Raw genomic sequence first — 26,532 nt, forward strand, 5'->3', positions numbered from 1 at the left:
AAAAGTAATGACTGACAAGGAACCTTCTGTCTCAAGCTTCATAACTTTCATTTGACATTACTGACACTACAAACATTCGAATTGAGAACGCAGGTGTGTGTTTTTTATTTTCTTTTAAATATATATAATTTGCTCCTTCTAACTTTGTGCAATGTTTCTCACTTTAAACATCTTTCAAAATGTATACGATCATTCCAGTTCAGAAAACACTTCCAACAACAAACAATCAATTTAAGAAACCACAGCACCATCCAGAAAAAAAAATCACTTCATGCACTCCAGAATTTAATAACATCCTAGTCTATCGCCCATCAACATGATCAAAGTAGGAAAGATGCCAGCATCGATCCTCGGTTGACGATTAATCAATTTCTCGCCTGCCCATGATATTAAACTCATTAAATTCGCAATATTGACAAGATTTATCTATCCAACCACAAGTTGTAAATTGTTGATATCTAATTTAGAAGCACTGTCAACCCTTGCATTAACAATGGAAATTTAAAAATATATATTTTTTCACCCTCCCTCTATTATTGTGGTGAAATGCAATAAATTATCTCTCTATTTTTTTTCGTGTTCACATTTTGACATCAATTTTATCTTGTCATTTTTCCCATGTGCCAATATTGTGCAAGAGTAATATCGTCTTTGGGATAATCAGTTCCGAGTGTGGTTTTGTGATCGATCGAGTAACTCCCGAGGGCATCGGCTTAACACACAACCGACAAAAAATACAAGCAAACTGAAAAAGAGAAGCACAAGAAAAATATCTTCCATCATTTGAAATGTCTTAACCTCTTTATTTTCGCTTAGCGAGTCGATTTTTTTTTCTCTTCTACAAAAAATGAAACAAGCACGATTAAAATAATTTGGGAGTTTTTCGCAAAAAAACTACCTTGTCATCTTTGAAAAGTAACAAAATGGAAATAAATATCTTGAAAACATTGTTTACATAATTTTGGATCACATTAGATTTGATATTTTCTGAGGTTTCATGTCTTCTTGAATGAAGGAACTGGACAATAATATCAATGTACATTTAGGTTTTGTCCAATAATAGCAAAAACATCCATATCATAAAACAGCAGTCCATATATTGCAGAAGAAGCAGACATCTTTCACATAACAATTTTCAAGCTATATAAATCTGATTTGAATTCAAATATCTTTCCAATGACAACGAAATGTCAAAACCAGAACCTCATCTTCACTAAAACTTGGTACGAGAACTAACATGTCTCACGCAGTCGTGAAGAGCACAAATAAGATACAGTTAAAAAAAATCATTTTGTCCTTTATTTTCTTCTCATACCCTCACTTCAGATAATCGTCTTAGGAATTGTTTGTGTACTATAATACAAATATTTTCAGTAAAGCAAATCTCTCTTGTCAGTCTATAAAGATAGTTCTCCTTTCATTCTGCAAGTAGGATGAAGTCGGCGCTTATAAAGCGGAAAATCTAGCTGCACACGTCATGTTTTGTTCATGTTTTTCATTTTGACTGATGGTCGTCCAGTGTATGCTAAGTCCTAGCAGTGTCCATCATCAAACACCACGCACAATCATCTCAAAATAATTCGAACCACGCACTCACTTGGCCAGTAGGTCTCTCTCAGTTTGTTTTAGCTTACCCCATATCCACCAGGTTATTGGCCATGTGAGGCAGCATAGAGTTTTGGATGGAGTTTTGCAGCACCGAATCGGCGGCGTTGACCGGTGCGAGAGCTTGGGCGGCCGCCTCGGCAGCGCCGGGTGGTAAGTTCGTGATTCCGTAACCCGTTTTACTCAGTTCGCTCATCATCAGACCGGCGGGTCCGTGACTGTGAGGATGGGGGTGGCTATGGCTATGGCTATGGCTATGGCCGTGGCCGTGGCTATGCGGGTGGACGTGGCTGTGTTGATGACCATGACTATGATGAGGATGATGGTGCCCCACGTGCCCCATGTGATTTACGCCCATATCTACCGACGTCGTCTCGCCCAAATTTTCTTTCCCATTCATAGGCAGGTCCTCTTCTGAACTTGTACTAGGTGTAGCCATTTTAGTTTTGCTCTCTTGTTCAGCATTCTCCCTGGAGTTTAAAAGTATGAGAAAACCAAAGCGGATATCCATTGAAAACGATCCAAATAATTACAGCTCATACATCATTAAAATAATGTTACCCATCTTACGTGTATTTTGAGGACAATTTGCTACCTTTTCTTGCAATTTGAATTGTAAAGATAGCATTGTAAATTCAAACCAATACATTTATTCAACAGTTCATAACATGTGTTATAAAGATACATTCTCACACTTTTCTTCAAGAGAATAAAGTACAATTACTTTCAACGCATCATCCGCATACATGTTTGACAACATTTTATTTATTTTTCATTATATTATTTTACAGTAATTTACTTAGTAGTTTTACAAATCCCTTTTAAAATACTATGTAGTCGCAAATAAACGTAATGATTTTCTGGTCATGCATATATGGCACGACATACGGTTAGATACATGACTTTCATGACATTTTTTTCTCTCTCTCTCTCCTCCTCTCTCTCTCTCTCTCTCTCTCTCTCCTCTTTCTCCCAACGATGCTAATGTGATTTACAATGAACATAACTTATGACATCATTCTTCGCCAAATCAAAATTTCCATACGCAGTTTTATATCAAGCTAAATTATTCCAGAATAATTTCAAACATCATATACAATGCATCTTAGAATTTAATTACCCCCATATTGCAGTCAAAACTAATTTCATTCCTGATCTCTGATAAAACATAAAATTTACTGAATTGGCCAGGGGTGTAAAATAGCACCTTAGAGCGAATAATTTGTCCTGGGACTTGGAGCCGCTTTCTAGGTTTCACCTTGCAATGACGGAGCAAGCTATTTATAATTTGCCTACTTCATTCCAGTGTAATTTGAACTAAATCTTCCGGTTGTGACACGACTGAAAAGTAAATTCCGTCATTGTTTTTGGTTTTAAAACGTTTAAAGCAACGAAGAATATAAAAGGGAGGAAATAAAGTGCTTTCATGCCCGGAATTCACTTCCACACTAATGTATCGACGCTTTTGAATGAGAACCCGGAGTGAGAATAATACACAACTTGCATTTGTTGACATTTAAGATTGTAGAAGTATTTGGGGAATTGTTTAAATAGGGAATATATATCAATGAATAATAATAATAATAAATATATTGCCATGACTCTGTTCGAAAAAAGGGATATTTTCATTTGACCCTAGACCACCTAGTAATACTGAGGGACGGTAAATAGCCACTCTTTAGCAATAACACCAGCAGGGGTGCGTGACAGCTCGGGAGCGTGTGCCGGTGACCGACTCACCCCCGGCTGTCGGGTGAGACGTTCGGTGGTTGTCTGCAGAATACCTGCTGCTTTCAACACTTTCATTCTCGCGACCAGAATTTCGTCGAATTGTTGTTTATCGCAGTTATTGATATTCGAATGATATATACAAGTCTCTGAGTTTATTTATCCATACTTTGCCATTTAATTTACAAATATTCCATAGCTATATAGCTCGCTTGGTGACGACGTATACAAGGTGATATTAAAGAGATGAATCTTTATCAAACATCCTTAATAATAAAATGAAAATTGTTATTGAAATTATAAACCTACCTTTCTTTTGCCTCCGCTGCTCGATCTCGCTGTCGTCGATTTTTAAACCAATTGCTGACTTGCGTGGTCGTCAGTCCTGTTGCTTCTGCCAGCTCTCTTTTCTCCCTTGGAGAAGGGTAAGGGTTGTGGGAGTACCATTCTCTTAATATACTTCTCGATTTCTCCTTGAAGCAATAACTAGTCTCCTCTCCATCCCAGATGGTTCGAGGAAGAGGGAACTTTCTTCGGACCCTGTATTTTCCAACAGCACCCAGGGGCCGTCCCCGAAGTTTCTCCGCTTCGATGTAATGTGCTTTCAGCCAGAGAGCCTGTAGTTTCGGGTGGTTATGCGGTGAGAAATTATTGCTCTCGAGGATTTTATAAAGTTCCCGGAAATTTCCGCGGTGGAAGGCAACAATCGCCTTGGCTTTGAGAACACTTTCATTTTTGTGGAGATGCTCACAGGCAGGTAGTGACCAGAGAAATCGGCCAAGTCTCTCGATGTTGCCGGACTGTTGGAGAACTTCGCAGACGCAGGCAACCTGCTCTTGAGTAAAACCAAAGGACGGGAGCATGGTGGCGAAGAGATGGCTGAAGAGACCGGTGAATTTACCGGGCCCAAGTCCGTGGCAAGGATAAGATGATGAGTCCTGCTCTGGATGAAGATGAAGGCAAGACAGTGGCGGCTGAAGAGGATGATGCGACTCTTTGGCTTCGTTGAACAATGCGCGTGTATAGTGAGGAGGTTGCGCGCGACACGACGAGCCCTTGTTTTGACGGTGTTTCAAGTGCCTCTGACTATCCAGTGACTGACAGTGCGAGGCACATACCGTGCCTTTTACTGTCGCTCTCCGTGATTGGTCGAAATCCCGCGGCGCGGTCGCTGGCCCGTGATAAGGGCAGACCAGGATTTACTCTCTATGGGAACGACGTCAATCAATGTAACCCGACACGGTACGGGGTGGGGACTAGAGCTAGCCTTCCATTTCCTTGCCTACCACCGGCACAATCTTGCCCTAACTCCTTTGTTCAACCTCTCCTCTGGGCCTGATTTCTTGCAAGGCACTGGTAAACGAGGCTACTCGACGATCCCCGTCAAAAATTCAGTAACTGTTGCAAATTGGAAGAAATAACCGAGAGAAAACACAAAAAGTCACGTTAGAAAACAATATATCACAGATGATCACTTATCTTTATTAACAATCGTAAATATCATGCTCATCCCCCGGCAAGTGATGGCAGCAGAACTCATATTTTCAACCATAACTCACCCCCATGAAATTGCAAGTCAATTCATATTCCTGTGCGAGGCAAAATATGTTACTGCCAACTTCTTATTCTTCTCTGCAATAATCCCTGTCTCCCATCTTTCATCTGAATATTATCAATCGTTCAACGAGGCATTTCAGGTACATTGGGGTCAGATTTTGTTTAACGCTGTGATCAGAGCAGCGAAAGGGTTTTTGTGGGGGAAATGTGAATCTTTTGGGCTGTCTCTAAACCTTCTCTACTCTAGCGAATAAACATTGCCACTGGCAAACCATAATGGATTGGAAGGGTAAGTGGGTTCGTCCCGGCCATTGACAGAAAACTTTCTTAGGGCTGGCTTCTAAAATAGCTTGGGAACAGAAAACATACCAAGAAACCATACATGGCACACCTTTCTCATGGTAAAACATGTTAATAAGAGCTGCTTTCATAAAATACAGTGTTAACTCAAGGTCACATACATTTCACCACATAAAAGCTACTAGCATTTATAAAGAAAAGAGCATACAGTTTTAGCGATTGAGCAAATAACCGCTTGTAGCCGATTCATAAAAGCCCGTCTTGGTTAAGAATCACAAGACACCCGATTTGAGACGAATTCTTTTAGAACAATAGCAATAATTAAAATTATAATTATGTTAAGAATAATCATAATGATCATAAACATAATGATACTAGGCGGCTTGTAAAATACTACAAACAGCATCAGTAGAAAATGCACTAATGAAACTATACTACTACTACTACTCCTCCTTTTGGCAGAAATAGTAAGATAGTAGTAATAGTGGTAGTCGTGTAGAGTAGTAGTAATAATATATTATCATATTTTGATCTTACGGATATTGATAATGATGTTGAACTGTAAGTGTCAAAATAGGAACTGTAGTTTCCTATACGGAACATTGCCAGGAGAATTATGTTTGGAAATAATGGAAAAATTATGCATGCTGCCAACATAGCACGATGTGAGCTTGGATGGGCCATGTAAAGAAAGGTCATGTCTTCCCACAGTTCAATTCGTCAATAATAACATAGGCCTATAATCGATATTGTAATTTATCATGCATGTAACTATGATTGTCTTTTGATAAATCATAATGAAATAATAATATAAGTGCATCAACATTCTCATCATTCTGCATGCTCATTCTTTTAACGGTTTTATATAATGTTAAACGCAGGAGAATTTTGTAATACGGTGTACATCACATTTGCTAAGCAACGCCGAACAGTATATGGCCTTTATTGAACTGAAGATGTTTACAAATTACCATTTTCTTTTCTTTTCTTTATTTTATTTTTTTTTTTTTGGGGGGGGGCTCAACAAAGATTTTAACCATTGACTTATTTATGACTGAATTTGACTATAGATTATGTCACTCTCACATGTTTAATACCCGGTTCACCAGATGATTTTCATGAGAGTTGAAAGAGCAAAAAACTGTATCGTCAGATGCTCTTTGGGTGAATACAGAGAGATTTATGTTTTGGATTTATCTTTTTAGTAGTGGTTCAATTATGATTTGAAATTAGGTCAGCGGTGTATTTAAATAGTAAAATGAATTAATGGAAAAGACAGAAGAAATTAAAAGTAAAACAATTCAGAGCGAAGAAAGAATTACGTTTAAAATTATGACACTTTCTACATTATACGTTTTACGCATGAAATTAATTTAACAATAATTATCCTCAATAATGCTTAACAAAATACACCCCGATGACCATCATCAATTTTGAATGGAGTAAGGACTGGAGATCATTCACGATTGGCGACCTGATATTTTCCTCCTGATTTGCCACATACAAAGAATGACCGACCAGACGGGCGTTAGGCAATATAACTCACACTGTGATATTATTATTGTGACTGACCAATTGTGCTAATCGACCATAAACTCTGTATATCTCGGGCGCGAGGTCTGTGATAAAGTACAAAGCATTTGATTCAACCAGGGAAGTATACCTCCCACTCCATCTCCCGGGATTTCATAAAAGTTTACTCCATGGAGGAGGAAGAGAGAGAAGGGGAGAGTGAGAGAAGGAGAGAGAGAGTGGGGAAGAGAGAGGAGGGGTAGGGCGGGGTACCGTATAGCTGGAAAGTAAACGTATAAAGTTGCGGGTGCACGCTCCTTTGTTTTAACGCAGAACAAAGGGTTGTATGTCATTAAGATTCCTGGTACACACCAGTATCTCATTATGGCGCCTGTAAATTAAAGATGCGGTTGGTTGAGCTTTCCCTTATCGTGAGGCATAAATCAAACTGGTGTCTATGGCTGTTGAACCGAGTAGAGAGTGTGACGTAATAATTAAAATCACGGTGTAAAATAATGACGAAATCAAATCAGTGTGCCTCATTGTTCAAAACGTTGATGAAATGAAATACCAAAATCTCCACCAATCTACAATCAGTATCAAATACCAGTAATGCACTGTTTATGTGCTTGTTTTTATTTTGTTTGTATTTTATTTTCAATTTCTAATATAGTTTCATGACCGGTATTTGGAAGGACCAACCATAGGCCATGGTGTATTAAATACAGCAAATGTATACTTTCTGTATTCCTAGTAGATTTGGACAGCACCATCCGTAAACAACTTTAACGGTCAAGTTCACCCCAGAAAAATGTTGATTTGAATAAATAAAGAAAAATCAGATATGCATTATGCTGAAAATTTCATCAAAATCGGATGTAAAATAAGAAAGTTATGACATTTTAAAATTTCGCTTATTTTTCACAAACAGTGATATGCACAACTCAGTGGCATGCAAATAAGACAGTCCATGATGTCCCTCACTCACTATTTCTTTTGTTTTTTTATTGTTTGAATGATACAATATTTCATTTTTTTACAGATTTGACAATAAGGACCAACTTGATTGAACCATATAGTATCAAACAATGCTAATTGCACATGTTCAGAGAGGAAGTAATCGTTGTTTCACACGACAACAGGGAGAAAATTCGAATATTTCATACTTCACATAATAAAATACAAAATAAATAGTGAGTGATGTCATCAGTCTCCTCATGTGCATACTGACAATGATGTGAATATAACTGTTTTGTGAAATTAAGCGAAACTTTAAAATGTCATAACTTTCTTATTTTACATCCGATTTTGATGAAATTTTCAGTGTTATGCTTATTGGATTTTTCTCTTTTTATTTGAATCAACTTTTTGTTGGGGTGGACCTGTCCTTTAAATCAAAGCTCTAAACACATCTATTTAATTACTAACAAGCATTTTAGGAGTCCCATAAACCGCAGTAGAATATAAACTTTATGGAATAGTTTATGCGCTCTACAAGTTTATATATTGTTATTATTATTATTTTTTTTTATTTTTTATAGTTTATATTATTTCTCTTTATCATAATTCATGAATCAAAGAGAGAATTTGTATTTTTGCTATTATTGGCAACTTCGACGTGACTTCAATAATTTGTTACATAAAATTTTAGAACATTAAATAAAGTTTTTCTTTTTACTCATCACCATGGGTCATTTTAATGATTTTTTATCCATTCTTTCACTCTAAAATTCAAATATGATCAAAGAAGACACATGTAAAATTATCATTTGATTTTTCCCTTATTATGAAAGTAATTTGTATGTAGATTATATTTTAGACAACGTAGCGATGATGCATGGCAAGTTACGCGGTATCAGAGGAGGAAATTCTGAAGAGACCTAAACCCTCCAAAGGGCAAAGCCTTTAAAGAGGTTGTTTTCCCGGAACAATACTTTCATATTTTATGCAGTTAAACTTACTAGAGAGGATATAATCTTAACCATAAAATGGTTGTTTTTTCCTCCTTCTTTCTTCCGGGAGGAGATTCCTCATGCTGTTTTAAGCAACAAACAACCCCCCAAAAAAGACAGAAAACATGCCAAAACATCAAAAAAAGTATCGATCTAAGAGGATATGCAGTTTGTTATTTTGTATTACAATTCTATGTTAAGACATCCCTTCAAAGACGAGTTCATGATCACAAAACGGACGGAAGCTTTTCAAGATATCATTGACTCGAGAAGGAAACTCGTATAGCTCTTCAAAATATTTTCTGCCAAATGATACTTGTTTTGTCATTTTCTTTGTAGGCCAAGCTTCCCCTGTAAATCTTGTAAGGTCACTATGTTCAAGGGAATCGATGGTCATGATGGTAGTGGTGCGAGGTGGTGGTTGCGGCGGTGGTATAGAAAATGTAGCCGGAAACATCTCAGGGTGTTCACCTTATCCACTTACAAAGGTGAAATCTCGAGAATTTTATTTTTATTAAATCAACTGAACTCTTTCAACAACTTATATGCATTTTGCAATGCTTTCACTACATGAATTAAAAAAGGGCGTATCAGATTCACGATATTGATATAAGATAGTGCCCATTCGTGTAATGTATTAATTATGAATTTGATCTGAGTGTAATCAATTGACATTTGATTCCAGCGGAAGTTAATTTCCTTTGTGATTACGATATGTAGAGAAGATTAAAAAGGCCCCAAGAAAAGAAAACGAAGAACTGTGCATGTTACTGAGATATTTATTTAGCATCGGTAGTTTATAATCTCCGCGTAGTTTATAATCTTAAAATTATGCATTAGGTCCTGTAAACGGGTGTAAAAGCAGTCTTGCTGGTTTTACTTTCGCCATTTTTTTTGTTTATACATATCAATCTAGCATCGCCGAATTTTTCACAATATGTTATGCCTTTGCTGCTTGTGAAAAGAAACCCAATCCTTGAATGTAAAATCTTTTTTATTTTACTGAGGAGGTGATAAAAGAATCGTGAGAATATCTGAATGCCAAAATATCGGGTTTTTGTGCATTTTTAAAATTAATCGGTAAATAAATTCAAATCAGTAAAATAGACCATTGTCAAAGATGGTCTATTTAAATATATTGATAGCGCCGCGTATAATATCCTTTTAAGCATTTGAACACTTTTTAAAATAGCAACCATTCTTACTCATCTGTTCTCCATGTTCTCGTCTGTATGATCTGAGAATGCTGAGTGCGAAAGTAAATCTTTACAAAAATACCCAAAATATTTGTTTAAGTGGGGGCGTTTCTCGTCATATAAACCGTTACACAATTACTAAAAATCATTTTAATCATGTGTATGTTTATCTTCTAATTATTGATTTTGCTATATCAATTCATATTTGCTGTATCATTAAGATTTGCTAAATCATCACAAGACTGCATAAATCGTAGAAAATGTTTCCGTCGATGTTTATGACTTCAAGCATTGTAATGCAAAACGTCCAGGTTGACAAAAACAAGACCGCGAAATCGGTCAAACTTCTCAAGCTCATTGACGGCCAGAAAAAATCAGATCTAATCGTATTTGATGAGAAATGGTATTAAAATCAACAAGATGTCGTCCATCTGTGTCTAATTTCCTTTACATCGTTAATAACCATCTCCGAAGTCTGACCATAGTCTGCGATCGCAAAAATACCTTTGCCACGTCATGAATCCCGCCTTCTTAAATTATCATTTTGTTTTGTTATTTCCTGTTATATTTCCCCTGTTTTTATATATTTTCTTCCTCTTTTGATAGTTGTAATAAATATTTCTTTCAAACTGACCATATTTTCTTGCTGGTTTCTATTAGATTTTGTAAGATTCCAAATCCCTTCTTCCTTTCCCCCCTGTTTCCGTTTTCCGCCTTCATATCGCAAAAAAGGTCTGAATCATTTCAATCTAAACAAGTCATAAGTATTTTTGATGAATTGCATCAAATATTATCTGTCTATATTGTATTTGCACAAAAATGGTCTCTATGGTTAATTTTTTTCAATGAATCCGAGTGGGAAAGCACAATAATAAAAAAAAACTTGCAAATTTAGAGCAGTATTTGACCGATATGAAGTTATCCCTTCGGGATCAAACGATTACTAACTTGCGGTAACTACACATTCTCCTTTCATTCTATTTTAATTGATACATCTTTAGATTTTTGTTTTTCTATTCCCAACTTGAATACTATGCAGTCCTATTATAAATTTCTACTAACTAATCTTAAGAATTGGATTTACATTTTAGAAAGTTGTTGAAATGATTCCTGAGCGCATTTCATTAACTTTTATCATTATTGTAATTTTCTGTATTTCACCGAACGTCGTACACGATGGGTCAAATTCATGACTGCCATGTATAAGTTGACGTGGGCATATTATGTATTGCAAATGGGTTTTTTTTTATATCGAAATATGAAAAATGTGAATTTCCAAGCTCTAGAATAGAATGGGCACGCATCAATGTAAATAATTGATCTTGAAGATGGAAATTCATATGAAAATGTAATTCCAGATAATTCTCGGAGTTCACTAACCGATGTTCAAGAGGAATATAACACGCGTGTACATGCGATCGTGACTATTTTCGACTAGAATTTTCAAATAGATAACAATGGACGATTTGAAGGATTTGTTTGGTTTGTTTGTCTTTTTCGAAGAAAGGGAAACTACCGTACTGGGGATGGGGCTATCGGATGACTTGATGTTCAAGGTTTGGCTGCTTTGTATGAAATTACTTTTTTTTTATACGACACAAACATGGCTTTTATGTCTTGGGCTCTTTTTATTGGATACGGCTATAAATGAATCGTCATAATACTGACAAAATACATGGAGACGGACATTCCTATCCACCTATACCCGTCCGGGAATGTTTCATGCAACAACTTCTTGATCATAATGACTTGAGAATACATGTTGGTAGGGGATCCATTTCATATTGTGCCCATGGTAGCGCAGCAATAACATAATGTCCTCAAATTTGTCAGAAATGATTATGATGATTTTGACGACTCATAACGAGCGAGATGACACCGTTTGGATTACATCTACTCTCTGTACCGCCCATCAAGATGTAAACTGAACCACTTTCGCTTTCCACGAATGGTTGCTTCTTTCAAACCATTCATTTTTTTGATATATACATATCTCATCCTCGACAGCTATTATAATCTTCTCCAAATTGCGGGAAACCCTTACATGTCTCCAATAAACTTGTAAAAGGACATTGCGAAAGTCCATTTGATAATTAAATTGTCCTTTTTATTCGACCAAAATGAAGGCGTTATGTGAGATTTGTTTCCAACCATTGCATCGCTTGAGATGGGTTATAGATCCTTCCATAATGATGTTCAAGTATGAAAAACAGCAGTGTTTTCATTTTATGGTTTCAATCTTGTCTTAACATGATTAACGCCTCTTACTTCCTGTACTATACTTAAGAATAAAATCGATTGATTTTATTCAATCCCAGTCTTCCATTATTAGTATTTCTCAGTATAAACATGATAAAAGACAAGTGCAGATTGTTTATGAACAATTTGAAGAAAAAAAAATAAAAAACGGTTTCTAAAATGTATACAGTTTTCGCATGTCTCATAGCAGTTTAAAAAATAAAACGGATTGTGAAATGATTAATTATTTGAAATTTGCTTTGATCATAATGATACACATCAATACCGGACAAACTTTCCATTAATCGTTCAAAGCATATTGCTCGTCACAGCGTTTTGAACGAGAAATTCGTGCTGACTTTGGCGATATAATACAGATAAATCATTACTTTGTTTCTGGTTTTTTTTTTTCGTTTTTCTATATCTCAGAAAATGTATGATCTTCGCAAATCTACTGAGAGAAGCAGTCGTTGCAGGAGCGCGTGTGTGGATCGTAAAACATCAAAATTTGGAAGCAGAAAGGGGTTGATTTTTACAGGCTTGCCTTCAAGCTAGGGTACCTCTGCTCTCACAGCGTGGAACGATCCACCATGGTTTGTTTCTTCTCAGTTTTTGACACGATAACATCAGAAAATATTACCAGTTCGACAGAGATCTCACAGATGCATTCCCCAATGGCCTTTCTTTCTCTTCCTTTGACTGCAGACAGAGAAAGTAAATGTCCAAAGATGACAATTCTTGTGGTTGTGTATAGTCAATGTGGTTTGCAAACCACGTTTTTGGTTATAATGGTCATGACGGAAGACATGATTGAACATGAATGCAAATAGAATAGTTTTCACTAACGTAATGCAATAAATTGCTTTGGATTCATTTTAATTAGATGTAAAATGATATCAAATGGAAAGGCGTTCTGATAAATTTAGATTGTAAACGGAGATGGAAATATGTGAACAGAAACATTACCATAGTTGCAATCAGGAAGTTTTGTTAAGAAAGTTTTTCAGCGTTCATTCTTGTGTTCATTCTACATATTCCGAAATATTTTTTATTCATGTTTTTATTAATGTCCTTCAAAATATGTAGTGCATAATATATCTGACTATAAATTATAAGAACACTTCATGAAATTATAGTAAAAATCAATTGTATTTTGCATACATTCAGGAGATTTAACATTGAGAAAAACTGGTAACTGATCAATTAAATACCAGAAAATAATGATTGTCAGGTTTGTTTTGGACTTCTACAGTCAAATTAAAAACGTATTATCAATCTAATTCAAGAGATAATGATTTGATGTAGGTTGTTATAATTTATCAATTCCTAGATGCCTCGATAGTATTTTTGTCTGAAGTTTGAATAAGATAGTTACTATACTTTTTATAAACTTTCAAAGACCAAACGATAATATTGTGATAATTTTTACAGTTCAAGTCAGCCTATATGCTTATATTGAATAACAGATAAAAAAAAGTAGCATATACAGTAATGAATTATTGGACTTTTAGTATAGTTTTCTTTTAATCCCAATAACATAACTTTACACTGTTGGAAAGAATCAAGTATAAGTATACATCTAACTTAAACAGTGAATTCACATCACATTAAATATGTAATCTGTCCACGTTAACTATTATAGGGCACCGCAATATTTTGTAAATGGGATCTTATTTACTTCCTATACTTTTGGCATATTTTATATTACTTTATAATGTATGAAATATAATTTTTTTAAAGTGTGCAATACTAAAATTCATGGAGCTTTTTCTGAAAGGTCTCATTGTTTTTTTTACTATGATGGTTCGATAGCATAGGCATGCGTGAGTGATAAAGATGTTGTTGTCTTCGCTTTCTGTTTGCACAAACTGTATCGGAAGCACTTGGGCATTCTCTGCATCATATACATGCTTTGGTTTCGGGAGAATAATCTCCATTTACTTGTTGAAGAGTCATCATGTACAGTGAGGAGTAATGATGAACAAAAGAAATATCGGTAGCATAGCCTAAAGCTTTGCTTTTTAAGATGACCAGTAAAAGAACTGAGGCGTTATCAACCATCGCGGCTTAACACACCTTTTTAGAGAATGGAGTGGGTATATCGTTCATAGGCACCGAGTTCCTGACTTTTCATCCCATGAAATATCAGTGTCTTCTACCTGTATCACTCTAGGTGTATTGTTGCCTGATCAAGAGTCATGCTTACGGAGCTAAGAGATATTATATGTTTATCTAGTCCATTGATATAGCTCATTTTACCGCGGTTTTATCCCAGACCGACCCGAACGGAAACGAGTCGGTACTCCAGGCGGCTCGTCGTGGCGCAACGCGGGGTCTTATTCACGTAGCCCGATCCCGCCGAGGCAGGGGAGAAGTACCCCACTACAAACTCGGTACGTGGGACTGATAGGGAAGCTGAGACCTATTCGAGGGTTCTTGAGCGATGTAAAGCGCTAGGGGCCGTTGTGTCGATACAGCTCTCGAGTCGGGCCGTAAACTTTAAAAAGCTGTGTGGTTTTCCTCTTGAACTTTCTCGGTTTGGGAATTTCAAGTTAACCATGAGAGACGTTTACCTCTAAAATATCCAGGTATATTCATGTCTACTTAGAGGTCACGGTGAGCGTTTGAGGGGAAATAATTGAATCGAAATTACTTCAACTGCGGTTCACATGCAATTCAAGCTTCTTGTTCTATTTTCTACGCTCACTTTCACTGCACAGTAAAACAAAATACAAAAATAAAATAGTCAAACAAGACAAAAAAATGTAAAAAAAACGTATATAGACCCAATAATTACATGAGGTCATATTCAATTGTTTTACTGTTCTCTGTAACGTTTAAAATATCATTGGCCTATATTGTCCTATACAAGCCTTTTCATGCCCTCGTATGATTTTCTTTTTCAATCATACCTCATGGGTAAATATGACATACATGTATGTTCAAAATATCATGATCTTCTAAAGCGACATTCGATTCTTTCATTCATTTTTTCACAAAAATATTTTTGTCTGGTATTAACAAAGCTAAAAAAAAAAATCCTTGTAGGAGGAAGTGAAAAAAATTAATTGTTTACTCAATGACTCCTTGTCTAAGATTGCCAATAGAGGCTGCAGATGATTTTGATTGTTTTTGAAAAATAATAAAATGCCAACCTCAGTCAATGATTTATTCTTGAAATCTGCCTGTTAAGGTTTTGAAAGTGTTTTATAAAAGAAACTCGCAATAGAAATTTGTAAATTTAAACAAATGAAAATTGTAATGTCTCACCAATTACCTAATTATGAATTGAAACGATACAAAAACATCATGTATACAACTTTATAAAGGTAAAGTTTTCACCACATGAGGTTGACAAAAGAAAGAAATTCGATTTTACTTCTTTAAGAAAACTTAAGAATTCAACTTAATACAAAGGAAAGAGACCTATTGATTATTAAGTTTCCTTTCTGGAAATTTATATAAAACTTGTTTTTATTGTAAGCATTGCGATTTTGACAATTTTAATGTGGAAGGGGCATATTTCTCTTCGAATGATGCTTTTATAAAGAAAGATTTGGGAGAATAGGAAAAGAAATGGAGTCATTTCAAAGAACTTACAGAACAAAATGACACGATGCTTTGTCATTACAATGTGGTATTGGTTTGTATTTTTTTAACAATATAATTTGTCTCTTTCTTTTCCACAAAGATTTTTAGCTGATAGATTGCGCTTCATGTTTTCTCAAATTAAGGGCGTACATCACGACATTGATTGTGAAGTAAGGGAAATGATCAATCATGATTTTCATACATAAATAACCGTAACAATAACGAAGTAATTTGTTATAAAATAAGATATTTCGTATTATTTTAGCACCTTACACTAGTCGTAAACGTCACTAGCCCTGCTATTTACGTCTGGAGAAATGGGACGTCTTGCCTTCATCGTGACAAAATAATGACGTGCTTAAGGTGAAACGTGTCGTTGGGGGCGGTATTCCAAAAAGACAAAAATGGATGTGGATAATGGACAGTTTGCTTCTCGTAATCTAAAGAGAGTCAACTTCATCATCCTTATTCATTCACACTCACTCTCAGCCAGTCCCAAGTGAAATTTTGTTTGTTGGAAGTCAGCTCCATATTTTAGCACTTCCATTCTTTTTCTCCTTTTACACCGTTCTCACACAACAAGATAATGCAATGATATTTGCATGATATACCCAGGCTCCTGTTTCACATAGATCTGGAACGTAATGAAAAAAAAAGGGGCAAGAAATTGAAGATATCTATTTGGGGCATGACATATGGGCGGACACGATAGGGCAATCAATGATGTCAAATAGGTGAAAATCGTGTCTATGGAATGGTATGGATTATGCTTCATCACAACTAAAATATCGTATACTCCCATGGTTCTGGGTCTCATAGTATATCGGGTAGAGACCCCAGTATACAGATCGGTGTAAAGGTGTAAGCAATTAGCACCGGTTTCTAAATCCCCAAACGGTGAACCAGGGTTCACTCGCCACCCTCTCTCCTTACCCTATACTCTCTGTCAACCAAACTCCTATCAAAATCCTTAATCCCAGAGTTCTTTCTCTCTCTGTTTTATTTTCTTTCATTCATTTTTTTCTTTCTCTCTCTTCTTTTATTTTTACTATTTTTCTTGGAGAGAGAGCTCATGAATGGTGCTTAGTATTTCCAGTGAGCGATATCGGGTTTCGAACCAATTCTGCATCCATCAGCTTGGTGAACCCGTACTGGTATTACTTACTGACCCCTCGGTGCTAGCGCTGACGGATGGGGACCCCAGCGTTTTCGGGGCGACGCGAAGAGAGGCACTCGCTCTTACTTGAGATATAGACTGGCAGATGTGGTCCTGCCGACATCAGGCTTACTTTATTCTGCCAATCAAAAACAATGCCAGCCCGTCAACCATGGTTACCATGGAAACAGAACATATCTCACTCGTTTTTACGAATGTCACGAGAAGTTAGACCATGAGGGACATGGGGCAGTAATAGTCTGCCAAGTATATTTAAAGGGTCAAAAGTCTACCCACAACAATCGAGGATACAAACATGACAAATCTATTTCAAGCTAGCGGTCATTTCATTAAAAAAATCATATACGTTATAAAGTTTGTTTATATTCTTCAATATGTGTTTTGTACGGTTGATTTCCTTATGGGTGAGAGTTTTCAATGGAGTTTTCTGTCATAAGAGATTTGAGGACTAGATGTTGTTTTAATAAGGAAATGATATAATTCGTATTCAATCACTTTCACCTAAAGTCATTTAGGTAGCATTATAAGATAGCAAAATATAAAACTACAAGCGAACTGTGGACGACGAATATATTATTGATATATACATGCATATTCCAAGGGGTGACATTATGGCGAAATGCTAGTGATCGGAGTATTTTTTTTAATGTTTGCAACTCTTCTCTCTCCTTGATGTAACGACCTGTCTTCTGGTTTGAAGGAAATTCATTCGCAATAAGCGAATATTTTCACAGCGATATATTTCCTAAATTTACCCACGCATACATAGAAAAGTGGTTTGTTTGAAAACACAGACAGTTCTCTTTTTTACATTAGGAATTTCATAACACATTGATTAAATAATATTGTTAACATTGTTTAAGGTTCTGTATCTTCTAAACAAACTTGAAGCAGCGTTTTTAATGTAAGCATTGTAATTCCATAACTCGGATGAGAAATGATTCAAATTATTTACAATTTGGCCATGAAATATAAGAAGGAAAATGTTATACAGAGTAGAATATATCATATATCTACAGAAGTACACTATTTTCCCCTTTTGGTGTGTATTATGATTATAATTTTCAAGGTACTAGTACTCAAAGCTATGATTTATAAGGTTTCCATTGCCCGTTGAATTGATGTTACACTGACTTTTATTGTCTCTAATGCTACTGTAAACTTTTTGTAAAATACAGTTTCAATTACGAAATTTTGTTAAGCAATCGAACCATATTTTTGATACAAACTCCTAAATCATACATCGCTTGGTTAATAATATTCTAAATCATTGAATTGCTAAGATTTATATCCATTTGTGACACACGAATCTGTCATGCTGGTACTTTTAAAACTAGTTACACCAGGGATGATTACACAATGCTTGATCGTGATTGGGTTGGTTTTTTTAATGATGTTGGAATCAAAGACAATATCGTACATACAAAAATTGCATATGCGTATGAAACTTGAGAAGAAGAGGGAAAAATAAGATTACATGAACAACATAAAAGTAATGTCGACTGCTACATAAAGCCTCCAATAACTTATACTTTCTGATTTATAAGACATCCCCTATTTTGCTCTAACTATACGAGGTTATGATAGTCATGTAACTTTCATTGTTTTAGGGAATGAACGGTATTCTGCATGGTTGAATTTGCTTTAAAATAAAGAGTGATTATTAAAACACCTACTTTATCTGTTTATGGTAAAATGTTTTATAACCAGAAACCATTCAAACAAAAATTAACAATTCACCACAATCACCATTGTGTATATGTTAACCTTTTGGTCAGTGACCTACAATTTGATAAATAGACATATAATAGATTGTTTCATCCAGATTTATTTATTTGGAGAATTTACGATACATGTACATTCATGCTTGCAATGGAATTGGTTAATTCGTAATTCTTTTAAATAAAAAATAATAATCTACGTTTTGTTTCCTAGAATCCTGTCGTCTAAGAATTGACCGTAATGTTACGATGAAGGTAATACATCTATATGACTTTATATGATCATTCACTGTTAGATACTGACATCACTAACCTTCTATCGGAAGAAAGTGGAATAGAAATATTATAATTTTAAACTATTTTATTAATCTTAAGATCGTATCAAATCACTATATGAAGATCCTGTCCTTAGTAGAGAGGAATAAGAATTGGAATAGAACTTCGATGATTGATAGGAATGGTAAATATCACGAAAGTGATGACGACGGTAAAACGACCACGACGTCGACTAGAACTGGAGATGTAAAGAGTAAAGATTGCCATTAGGCGTGGTGGGAAGATGAAGACAATGGAGTAGAAAAATAGATATGAATAGCAACAGTACAGCAAAATAATCTGATTGGCAGACTTTCACCATGTTCACATAGATATTTAGATTGAGGATAATGGTGATGATGGTGATGATGAGGAGGAAGAGGAAGAGGATGGCAATGACGACGACGACGATGATGATGATAATGATGATGATGACGATGATAATGATCACTTGCGTATAAAGGGGATAATGGGGCCCAAAAACGTTTCACGACGAAATAAATAATCAAAATAATCAAAATGAAGAAAAAGAAAGAAAAAAAGTTAAATTTGATACTTCTCTAATGATTATGTAAAAATCTATCCGAGGATGAGATTTTCACTTAAAAAAGTAAAATCACTTCGATTTCGACCTAAAATATTTTGGTTCACTACGTCATTTAAGATGATACAAATGATGATGATCATGATCATATTGGTGGAAATTGTGGTATTGGTGATAAAAGTTACGGTGACAACATTGATAATGAGATAACGATTATTATCACAGTGTATTGATGATATTCATGATATTGATAAGGATGAAGGCGTAACTGGGATTCGAACCTGCATCCTCGGCTGAAATATATAGTTTAAGCTCTGTAAGCTAAACCCCGGAGATGACTCACACAAAGCCCATGTCCTTCAATATATTTCGTCAAATAATGACCTGACCATCGAATTACCAATATACGATTTGCATGAGGTAATATTAAAACGGAAAGTGATCTCTTTATCGTGAAATGGTACAAGCGTGAATTTGACATTACAAAAATGCTTTTGTTTCTCTTTTAGATTTGATCTGTGTCTATACTAAAAACATTTGAAAATCATAAAATAAAATCGAAATGGAAGTGATTTCGATGTATTTCTTTAAGTTTCACTTTATATATTTTCATCATTGACCACGCAAGCATGTACTCAAATTACAAGTTATTTTTATTTTATTTCAAACAGAACACCTCTTCTTCAACAGATGCCTAAACCACAAAATTCTCTTTCTTGTGTATGCGTTTTGTGGTCTAACTCTATATCGTCGACCGATTGACGCCCGCATAACGATATACAATAAGGAGGGTTGGGAAGGATAAAGAAGACAGCAACACGTTCGTCAATCAAATTCCCCAATCAAGAAGGCTATGATTCAATTTGGTGGGGAATATTTGGAAGAGGTTTTGCGAAAATGCATTCTGCATTGATGATTTCCTGTCGAAGTTTGGAGTCTTTGCTGCTTCCTTTATGGCAGAATCTTTTCTAAAAATTGAATTGATGATGAAGACGATGAACGCCCCCACCCTCTTACCAGATTATAGAGCCAGGCTACGCCGCATCAAGCCCCTGAGCTCATGATAAAGTGAAGAAGGGATTGGGAGCATTGGGTGCTAGGAATATGGCTTAAGCCTACCTGTCATCAACACAGCAAATCATAATATCGGGTTGCCTTTGATTTTACCACGATTGAAACTAGACATTTCAAGGGTGAGGCGGAGAGGGAAATAAAAAAAACCTTTCTATGGTCTGCCTTGACAATGAACGGTGGTGGCGGTTTATGGATGTCGATGGACAGGGTAGGCCTCGAATCACACCCTAACCACCCATTTATTCATCCATACAGGTGACGTGAAATCAGTGAAAAACAAAGATTCCATCATTATATGCATTCCCTTTTAGATTCAGTAAAATTAGTGTCCATTCATGCACAACATTTTATTATACGATTATTATTTTTCCTAATATAAGGTACACGTTATTTTATGCCTTCCGTTCGACATGATATTTCAAAAGTATCAAAATATACGGTAAACTATTCCCGTGTATTCTAAGAAACTATCAAGAACGAACCACAGAAAAAGTTATATAGTTTGTAAAAAAAATATATATCGTTTTCTGTATACTTTTTACCCTCCCCCTTCCATAAGACATCACGTGATATACCCTTATTCATTTTCGAGGGATTAGAGACTTGGGTTAAACGGCATTCCTTTTCCTCTATCTCACCGGGACCCACTTCATTTTCGTTTCTCAAACGAAACTATTTTCCAATCGACGAACGATCGGTGAAAGAAGCGAGGAAGATAAATATGAAAACATATCAAGTGGCAATCTCCGATGATAGCTTTTGATGGAGTTTTTAGATTGTGAGAACATAACGCATAAAATACACACCGTATACTCACTGTGAGGAATGGTTAGAAATCAGTCAGATCAGATGGTGATATTGATGGCATAAGCCCCTGTGTTAATTGGGCGTTTGAAAAAAAGAGTGGGAAATCAAAAGGCCGCAAAGTTTTGATGAATCAATTCAGAATAAAGGATAATTTTACTACATTCCGATTATTTAACGAGTTCAACCACATACAGAAGAAACGGTTTGGGTCTGTCTGAAAGTGGCATTTTCTTTAACCAAACCGATTCTCAATTTGCTTATAAGAAAAAATTAATTCTAAAATCGTGACAGCAAGTACATGAAGAATGTGATGTAATTTATAAATTTTATAGTCAGGAGCTACAGCAAGGGACCTAGCTTTCCTTATGATTTTTTTTCTTCTTTTCCCCTCTCAAACTGCCGTGAAAAGTTAACCACTTGTCATAGTTCTTTTTATGGTTTTATCATCCTTGTCATGTACAATATGGAATAATTTTCGATCCCAGAGATTGTGCCATATTAATCTTTAAACGGATTGTATTTGGGATTTGTTTGGTTGTTTTTGTTCGTTGTTTCAAGCATGTCAATTGTTCAATTGGATATTCAATAAGTAAACATGAATTTTCACCATAACGTAAATTTCATCAAAAATATAAAGGAGTGATTATGCAGATAACAACATTTATGACCGTTACAAAAAAATTGTTCTTTTTTAAAGATTTGGAACAGTTCCAAGTTAAGCTAAGATTTTAAGTGTTTTGCAGATATATTATTTCCCCAGTCATTGAATTATTGCTTGTCGGCACATAATGTATGCGCCTTCTCCACTCCCGGCATAGCATTTTAGCCAGAGATGATGACCTCAAATTGATTTTTTTTTAATGCTAAGCATGTGACAGCGTTTTTTCACATCATACTGGTTGCCTATTTAACACCTGGGTGAAGAGTGTCTAGAGTAAATTAACGTCTTGCTGAACGATTACTCGAAAACAGAGACAAAACGTTCTTGTTAGAGTATCTTTAGAAAACTATTTGTAACAGATAAGAAAAATTGGAGCGATTGTATATTGTGCTCATAGCTCTATCCATATATTGATGGTTACCATCCAAACTATCGCATAATAGTTTATGAGGTGAAAAGCATGCCAAAATTTGAAAGCCTTCTGTTCCTTCCACAGTGTTCATAGATACACTTCTCAGACCCCCACCCTCACTTCCATCCTTTTTTTTATTTAACATGTTTATAGACATGCTATATCCATCGTTAGCGGCTGAGGTTGAAATCGGGGATTTGTAATTCATTTATCATTGCATACTATTGAAGACAATCGCAGACAAATTGGATTTATCCATACATCATTGAATACAATATTTTACAATTCTTAACAATGCCCCAAAGAGCAGTTGATTGATTAACTGTATGCTTTGAGTTTGACGCATGGAACATTAATTGTCATAATAACCGGAAACTTAAATCCATTTAAAGTTAAAAGTGATCCATGAAGTGGGTGAGAATGATAGATCACTATAAACTTCGAAGACGACGATAATCGACTAAGTTAATTATTACTGCCAAGCAAATGCCACATCGTGTCAAAATTATTCCCCAAAGCTGTCAAAAACGCATGGAAAAGGAGGATTATAGATTTACCATTGTACGTAAAGAAAAAAAGAAGTGTGAGAGAGGGAAAATGGGGAATTTCGAGTCGATTCAAACAGCGTCATTACCTGTTTAAATAGCCAGCAGCATTTCTTACACTCGTCAATGGAGCAAGACTTGTGGAATATTTACGAATGCTTTGAGGGGGAATAAGAGGACCATGCATCAATGCTCATGAACCCAGAGAAAAGAAACACCAGTTCATGCGTGCCAGTTAGGGTTCCTAACCTCTAAAACGACCTTAAGCCATACAGAGCTACGGTCTTTACAATCCCTGGCCGGCCGAAGAGGGGTGAGGGCGGAGGGGGTGTAAAGAAAAAGAAATATTGAAAGAAGGAAGAAATCAACAGAAAGGGTGAGAGTTTAAGAGAGAAAGAAAATGGAGAGAGGGGGTGTGAGACGAAGAGAAAGAGAGAGAAAGTGTGTGGGAGAGGGTGTATGTGAGTGTGTGTGTGTGTGTGGAGATGGGGAGAAAATATAACTGCAGAGAGTGAGCGAGTATCAGAACTTAAATCTGCCAAAATGAAAAGTCAACTTCGGAGCGCAGACCGCCTTCAGCTAAAACTTTTTGACCAAAAATTGCTACATGAAAAGAGCCTTTCAGGGTTGAAATATTTTCACCTCTATTTTAAAATTATATCTGTTTGTTTTACAGCTTTTGGCCCGATAATTTTCGCCATATTTTTACCAGATCGTACGTGAATATGCGTACGGTTTGGTTTGTAGGGATTTCAAAGTCAAATGCCAACTAAGTACTTTCCAAGACGTGTCCTGAATGAGAGCTCAGAGTTTTCTATAAAATCATATGTAAATGTCCCTTGAAATATGTTTCGGAATTTGTATGGCATTTGTTTTGTAACGTTTAGTCTTTCTTCTGTTTAAGTTGACGTAAGTTAACTTATGTTAATATTTTATGCTGAAGGTATAGGATAGCAAGAGGTAGGTTGATTACATACTTTTTTATTCGGTTTTATTAATTGCGTCATAATCGTTGACAATGCTTTGTCCATTACAATTACATGAATAAACAAAAATCATGTCGTGATTAAGTATGCTTTTCATACTACATTAACTGAGGCGAGTCATCGTAACAAATTGTGATAGTTAAACGCTTATTAAGAGCGTTTGTTTTTCAAGATTATTGTAATTAGCGTCATAACCTCATGTTTAAAGTCAACAAACAAACCTACGGGAGTAATTTTATTTTATTTTGTATTTGTTTTTGTAATATTTATCTTGAAAGAAAGTTGATTGCACCCTTTAGCAGACCTATAATTAATAATAGCTATTATTTTACAATGTTCAAATTCAATTCAATTATTGTTGAGCTACTGGCCTCTAGTGTATTAGCTAGCTCTTTAATCATGTTACACCGAAAACAATTGCTGTTACATGTTCTGTGACAACATTTCTGTGTATGGTAACTTACGTAAGAAACATTGTACCTATATTAAAGTTAAATCAGGCATATTGGCTGACCTTATAGACGGCAGATATTACTCTCGGGTCTTTTTATCAAAGTGGAAACGATGGCAGATCGGGGATTTGAACTCACAACCTTGTAGTCATGAGTCCTATGCTCTATCCACTAGACCACACGACCCGTAATATTGTAGTAGTCTGGTAGTTATGAGAAACCATACTCACGACACTCGACAATTAAACTATCATGTACACAGCCAATTTAATAGTAGCCGCGTTTCGTAACTACACTCTTCATTCTCTCTCTCTCTCTCCCTCTCTCCCCCTCTGTATCTCCATTTCTGTCTCTCTCTCTCTTTCTTGTTTCACCCCCTCCCTTCCCTTCTTCCGATGGCATCAATATGTTTCTCTATCTCTCGGCCTCGATCTTCATCGGTGTCAATTCTCTCGTTTTTCGGAGTACAAAATCTCAAGATCAATAATTAATAAAATTGTTGGAAATGTAAAACTTAGAATGGTCGGTACACCCCTTACAAACCCCAATTCTTGAAGAAATCTCAGGGTTATATGTCACCCGGGTATCGCCACACAGACGTACGCCATTGATCGGCGATCGTAAAGTTTCGTCCAATCAGCGGACGGAGCTACCCTTAAATGGCGCCAAACTCTAAACATGCCTTCTTTTATTTTTCGTTACTCAAAGTTTGTTCAAGCAATTAGCCAGAGGACTCGTAAGATACACCGTTTACACAAGATTGATTTCTTCTTGGTTTTTATTAAAACGATTTGCCCCAAGTGTTAATTGATCTAGAGGTGGGCCGGAAAGAACATGTGATTTCAGGGGAGGGATGTTTTCCAAAATGAAGACATGGGGGTAGAATTAGGAAACTCATCCGGGTTCGGCAAGTACCTACTACTTCCGTTCGTGTGTCTGCGTAAGACCATGAACGGTCGTATGTTTGAGATGTGTATTTTGGGCGTACGCGAGTGGGTGCCGTGTCTTGAAGCATTGCTTGTAGCGATGCAGAGACTGACACAAAATCTGGTGACTCGGCTGAGCTCTCCAAGCCAGGCTGGTCGAAGTTAATTTTCCAAATCGAGAAATCCACAAACTATGCAGTTTGCTTTGACCCAAGTTTGCTTATGTTACATGTAAGATTCCGGACTTAATTACAACTTTTGTATCGGAGTGAATTAAGAGCGGGAAACATGAGGTATCTGTAGTCCCTAAGATTGGCATGAGAAGATAAGGATTTGATTCAAGATCGTGACATCCTAGTCAGGTGTGCATTGGAGTAGAGGTGATTACATGACATTCACATTGTCACGAGAATCAGTTTCCAAACTGCCTGGATAACAGAGGTCAGTCTCCGTAATCTGGCGATTTCCAAAGGCCATGGGTCACGTGGTTTTATTCCCGGGGAATGGCTCCAACAATATGACGAATGTAGGCCAATACATATTTTGTTGCTGAAAGTTGATGCTTTCGATCGGGTACCGTCCACCCGCGCCACCGGCAATCTCTGCGGGCATGAAACCGCAATTAAGGAGGAAGTAAACCATGATAGGTATCCACTCAAATTATCAGGATGATGGCATGGTAAAAACGCCCCAGTGGTAAAGTCAGTTATTATGGCGTCTTTTTCGATGCCCCATCAGGAACCAATGGCGTGTCTCCCAATTCATTTTCCAACCCTTGCTTCGCTCCGCGCGACCAGACAAGACAAACATCAAGCATCTCTTCCCCCTCTTTTCCCTTCACACCCATGCAATAATCATCAACGAATATTTCAAAATGATGACCAAAATAAGAAATGTGATTGCATATTTTGCCTGAGCACGCTTTTATAATTTCCCGTAGTGGCTTTAAGTTGGGGCCTCAGTGGGTGTCAAATCTCATACAAAATAATAATCATAGAAATGATTCGCGTTCTGTGGTAGCTTGGTGGGTTTTTTGTTTTCTTTACTTTTAATCACCTATATCTCGTAAATTCGCTTTCTCTGGGTTTGTTGACAGACTCATTCCTAAGAACGATTTATTAATGCCTGCCCGGATAACTACAAGAGTTGATCCTGCAGAGCAATTCAGGTTCGGTCAGATAACCATTTTACTTGCAGATACCCATGAAAGCTTCTTAATCCGTCGATGACTCT

General features: G+C 36.2%; 1 protein-coding gene across 3 annotated transcripts in view; it reads right to left on the bottom strand.

Annotated features, from left to right (window-relative positions):
* Window positions 1-779: 779 nt before the first annotated feature.
* Window positions 780-26,532, bottom strand: part of LOC129264798 (homeobox protein six1-like) — a 59,904-nt gene continuing 34,151 nt past the window's right edge. The window contains exons 2-4 of one of the 3 annotated variants that reach the window (XM_064102167.1): window positions 16,163-16,313; window positions 3,643-4,731; window positions 780-2,075 (exon numbers count right to left, since the gene is read on the bottom strand). In XM_064102167.1, coding sequence (XP_063958237.1) covers window positions 1,631-2,075; window positions 3,643-4,196 — 999 coding nt within the window. In that variant the 5' untranslated portion in view covers window positions 4,197-4,731; window positions 16,163-16,313 and the 3' untranslated portion in view covers window positions 780-1,630. Of the gene's footprint in view, window positions 2,076-3,642; window positions 4,732-4,892; window positions 5,058-16,162; window positions 16,314-26,532 lie in introns of those variants that run through there. The other 2 variants (XM_064102166.1, XM_064102165.1) reach the window with 2 other exon arrangements.

The sequence above is a fragment of the Lytechinus pictus genome, chromosome 7, assembly GCF_037042905.1.
Source record: "Lytechinus pictus isolate F3 Inbred chromosome 7, Lp3.0, whole genome shotgun sequence".
NCBI lineage: Eukaryota > Metazoa > Echinodermata > Echinoidea > Temnopleuroida > Toxopneustidae > Lytechinus > Lytechinus pictus.